This window comes from Cucurbita maxima, unplaced genomic scaffold (assembly GCF_002738345.1).
Source record: "Cucurbita maxima cultivar Rimu unplaced genomic scaffold, Cmax_1.0 Cma_Scf00010, whole genome shotgun sequence".
In the NCBI taxonomy this organism is placed as follows: domain Eukaryota; kingdom Viridiplantae; phylum Streptophyta; class Magnoliopsida; order Cucurbitales; family Cucurbitaceae; genus Cucurbita; species Cucurbita maxima.
In genome coordinates, this window is record NW_019272026.1 from 2858896 (window position 1) to 2862672 (window position 3777).

Consider the following 3777-nt stretch of genomic DNA (forward strand, 5'->3'; position numbering starts at 1 on the left):
TTTTTTTTTTTTTTTTTTTTTTTTTGTAAAAAACAATTTCATTGTTGTAGATAGTTGGTTGAGCTCCCATTTTGCATTCAAATTTCAATAGTGGCTTATTCCACCTTTATGCCAATTATCACCAATTGTGTAGGTTTATATTGGGCTCAGAAATCAACTCAAAAGAACCATAAAAATGGAGAAGGTACTGGATGGATCGGTCATCACAAAACTCGGTGAATAATATGGCATCATTTGAGATTGATATTTCACTAATAAATGAAATTAAAAGCCTGCCAATGGTGGTTTACAAGAATTCTTATCACAGCTCTGTCAGGTCACAGCCGATAACCCATTACAGGCCGAAGCCCCATAAAAAAAACCACAGCATAATTCTAAACGAATCACAGGTCTTCTCATGCAAACCAAAAATGGTCCACTTATTCATGTTTAGTTCAGTTATTAACATTTTTAAATATTGTTTTATTAATTCCAGTTACTCGGTGGTGCTTCTTTCTCCCATAAGTCTTCTAATAAAGCTAGTAAGATATCTTGACCCCCGTTTTAACCTTTCTTGGCATTGATGAAATATTTTCTCATGTTGAATAAAAGAAAATGTTTCTGGACTGTCCTTTCCAGGTCCAAAAAAGGGAAAAAGAAGAGAAGAATCATTAATAAAAATAATAAGGGACTAACTCCATTAGATCATCTTGGAACATATGTTTTTCTTTTTTTTAATCACAACGGTATTAATTTACTAATGATGCAAAAACTTTAGGAAATGATGAGCATATTTCCAGGCTAACTTATTAACGAATTCAGACTATCTTATCGAGATGAAGAAATTTATCCACAGATACACAACAGCAATAAATATATAAGCCAAAAGTAGAGAGAAACCACCTCATCTGCAGTCCTTTTCGTCTTTTGTAGTGTTGAAGCTGAAAACTTCTGCATTGCTACACCAGCATCAAATCTTAAAGTGTAATTTGAAGGTGCCAAGTGGATAGCTCTCAGTAGGGTCTTTTTGCATTCTTGCCACTGTTCAGCTTCATAATATGTACGAGATAGATATAGAAGAATTTGATAATCTGTATTGTAATAAAACTTCCGCAAGCAATTTTGATACTGCAAGATAACATTTGGCATTAATTCATGGATGCAATAACTACAACAACTTTTTGTTAGTAAGAGGAGACCTACAATTCAACTGTGAACAAGATATAAATATGTACCATTTTAACAGCCAATGAAAAATTTCCTTGAGCAAAATAGACGTGTGCCAAATTGATCCACACATCTGGCATCTGGACAAAAATGTTCCCACTTGCAGCTTCTTGAACCTACAACGACTGAAAAGTTAGCATAAGGTCTAATGGCCTTAATTTTACAACAAACAGGTTCTAAAAGGTTCTAGATACAAGTTCTCACTTGTGTAAAAATATCTTTTGAAACATCAAATTGACCTTTCTCAGCCAAGATTACCGCAGCACCATTAGCAGCATACAAATTAGCAGGATGTTGTACCAGAACCTGCTCAATTAAAGAATGAATATAAACCATTAAAACTGCAAGATTAAAGAAAGTAATCACAATTAACAACGAGGAAAAACAGAATATTGAGGAAATACGAGATGCCTATTGAAGATTCAACATTAGTCCAAAATATTTGCACTTCTTTATCCGTTCAAACTAAGGCATTAAAAAACTCATGTACAGTAAAGAACATGCTTAAAAAACTTTGTTACATACTGTCGCACATACTCTTTTAATAAAAAGTAATACATTCATTATCATCCATTTAAACAAGTGCAATAAATGTGTCTTTTAATCAGAAAATTTGTAGTATATGAAATAAGATGCGTGAACTTCACTCTATCAACTTTGATAGATCAAAGTTGTTTAAATGTAAACAGAATGCCATCGTAAACATTTGACAATGTGCGGATATTGAAGAATCTTGGGACCTCATTGACAAAAGAGCCAGACAGAGGAGAAAAGAGAAGATACAAAACTGAGAACATACCCTTGTATATAGTTCCTTGGATTTTTCCAAATGAGTAGCTTCCAACTTGGGATTTCTTTTCTCATTTCGAAGTGCAGCAAAGTAGTTCCAGTTCCCCTGGCCAACGTTAAAATAAAAAATAAAGAAAATAAAAAAGATGTGTCAATGGGAAATAAAGATGACAATGGTGAAAAGTAATTTGAAAACACCAACTATATTCCAGATGCTTTAGGTAACCAATACAAGGTGTGATGCACATATGATTTCTAGAAACACGGCACATTGGAAATTTTGGAAGCAATACATTCTTTAGAATCAGGATCGTGATATTTGACAAGAACTAAAATTAATGTGCACAATGAAAAGTAGCCCACCAGAGAAAGAGTCGCATAAGAATCCTTTCCATCGGTGGCTTCACCTGCAGCCCGGAAAGTTTCTTTTGCCCTGACCCAGTCATCATTTTTTAACTCAAGCTCGCCTAGCATAGAAAGGGCATTTGAGCACTTGTCATTCACCTTCAGAGCACCATTAACCTTATGAAAGGAACACGTTATTGACAATACAAGATTAATTTCCAGTCAGAAATAGAAGCAGATGTGCCAGAAGAGTTGACGGACCAATTCAATGCTTAATTGAACATAATTTCTAGCTTTTGCAATGGATGCAAGCCTCAGGTAAGCATCTACATAGTCTGGATACTGTAGCAAAGAAAGGAGGTGTTAAAAGCAAAGTGCAATAATGAACCCCAACGAGCTACAAAAAGTACTAACACATACCTTAAACAAAATCAAGCGGTAAAGTACACTTGCAACTTCAATTTTATGCACTAGCTCTAATAATCGAGCCAGGTTAAATAGACTTGTGACTTTTTTCCATGGCAGTACAATTGAACGACCTTCCCTCTCCAGTTGATAAAAGAATTCCATGTCCTTGTATTGAAGAACAGAAGCACTTGCTTCAATAGCAGGCCATCTCAATTTACCGTCAATAAAATCTAGCCAAATTCCATCACCTAAAGCCTCCTTGAAAATTCGCTCAGCAAGCTGACAAGAATCGGAAGAAAGAAATTAAATCGAAGAGGAAGCATTTGATAACTTGACAGAATAATTTTCAATGTAATCAACTATAAAACAAACATCAAACCAAACAAACCTCAAACTCTTCTCTTTCAAAGTGAAGAACCCCCAGATTGTTGAGCACTTCAGTAGGTACTTCTTGACCTTCCTTTCTTAATAGAATGCTAGCCTGTTATAACACTCAGCACCAAAACAAATTATTAGATTAGGGCAATAAGAAATAACAAGTTAAGAAGTAAATGCCGATCATATAGAGAATCTAATTGCAAAATAAAAAAAGTTATAAAAGAAAAAAGTCCCTACAGTTTTGAAGGCATCCAAAGCAGCACCTTCATCAGTTGAAATCAACAATTCTCCCAGATCTAAAAAAGCCTGCAATTCAATTTAATTCTGCTTTACATTACATGTAGTGAAAACTAAACGGTAGCATGTCCATATATGTGGCAGTAACAAAAACGTAATAGTACTTGCTTCGACAGAAAAAGCACAAGATCTAGATGTTTGCCGGATAGCCTCCAATAAAAAGTAGAACAATATGTAGAAATTTGCAAGAACGTCATCTTAAGGAAAATGGAGTGCAAATCGTTCTAGCACAATTTTGGAGATGAAAGTGAACAGAAAAAAAAAAAAAAAAAAAAAAAAAAAAAAAAAAAAAAAAAAAAAAAAAAAAAAAAAAAAAAAAAAAAAAAAAAAAAAAAAAAAAAAAAAAAACGGAAA

General features: G+C 33.8%; 1 protein-coding gene across 2 annotated transcripts in view; it reads right to left on the reverse strand.

The window, feature by feature from the left end:
• Nucleotides 1–3777, reverse strand: part of LOC111484885 (protein CTR9 homolog) — a 13607-nt gene that overhangs the window by 2562 nt on the left and 7268 nt on the right. For both annotated transcript variants that reach the window (XM_023131524.1, XM_023131525.1), the window contains 9 exons: nucleotides 3364–3432; nucleotides 3137–3229; nucleotides 2761–3027; nucleotides 2602–2682; nucleotides 2359–2517; nucleotides 2006–2101; nucleotides 1411–1512; nucleotides 1215–1322; nucleotides 883–1107 (listed from right to left, as the gene is read on the reverse strand). In XM_023131524.1, coding sequence (XP_022987292.1) covers nucleotides 883–1107; nucleotides 1215–1322; nucleotides 1411–1512; nucleotides 2006–2101; nucleotides 2359–2517; nucleotides 2602–2682; nucleotides 2761–3027; nucleotides 3137–3229; nucleotides 3364–3432 — 1200 coding nt within the window. The remainder of the gene's footprint in view (nucleotides 1–882; nucleotides 1108–1214; nucleotides 1323–1410; nucleotides 1513–2005; nucleotides 2102–2358; nucleotides 2518–2601; nucleotides 2683–2760; nucleotides 3028–3136; nucleotides 3230–3363; nucleotides 3433–3777) is intronic.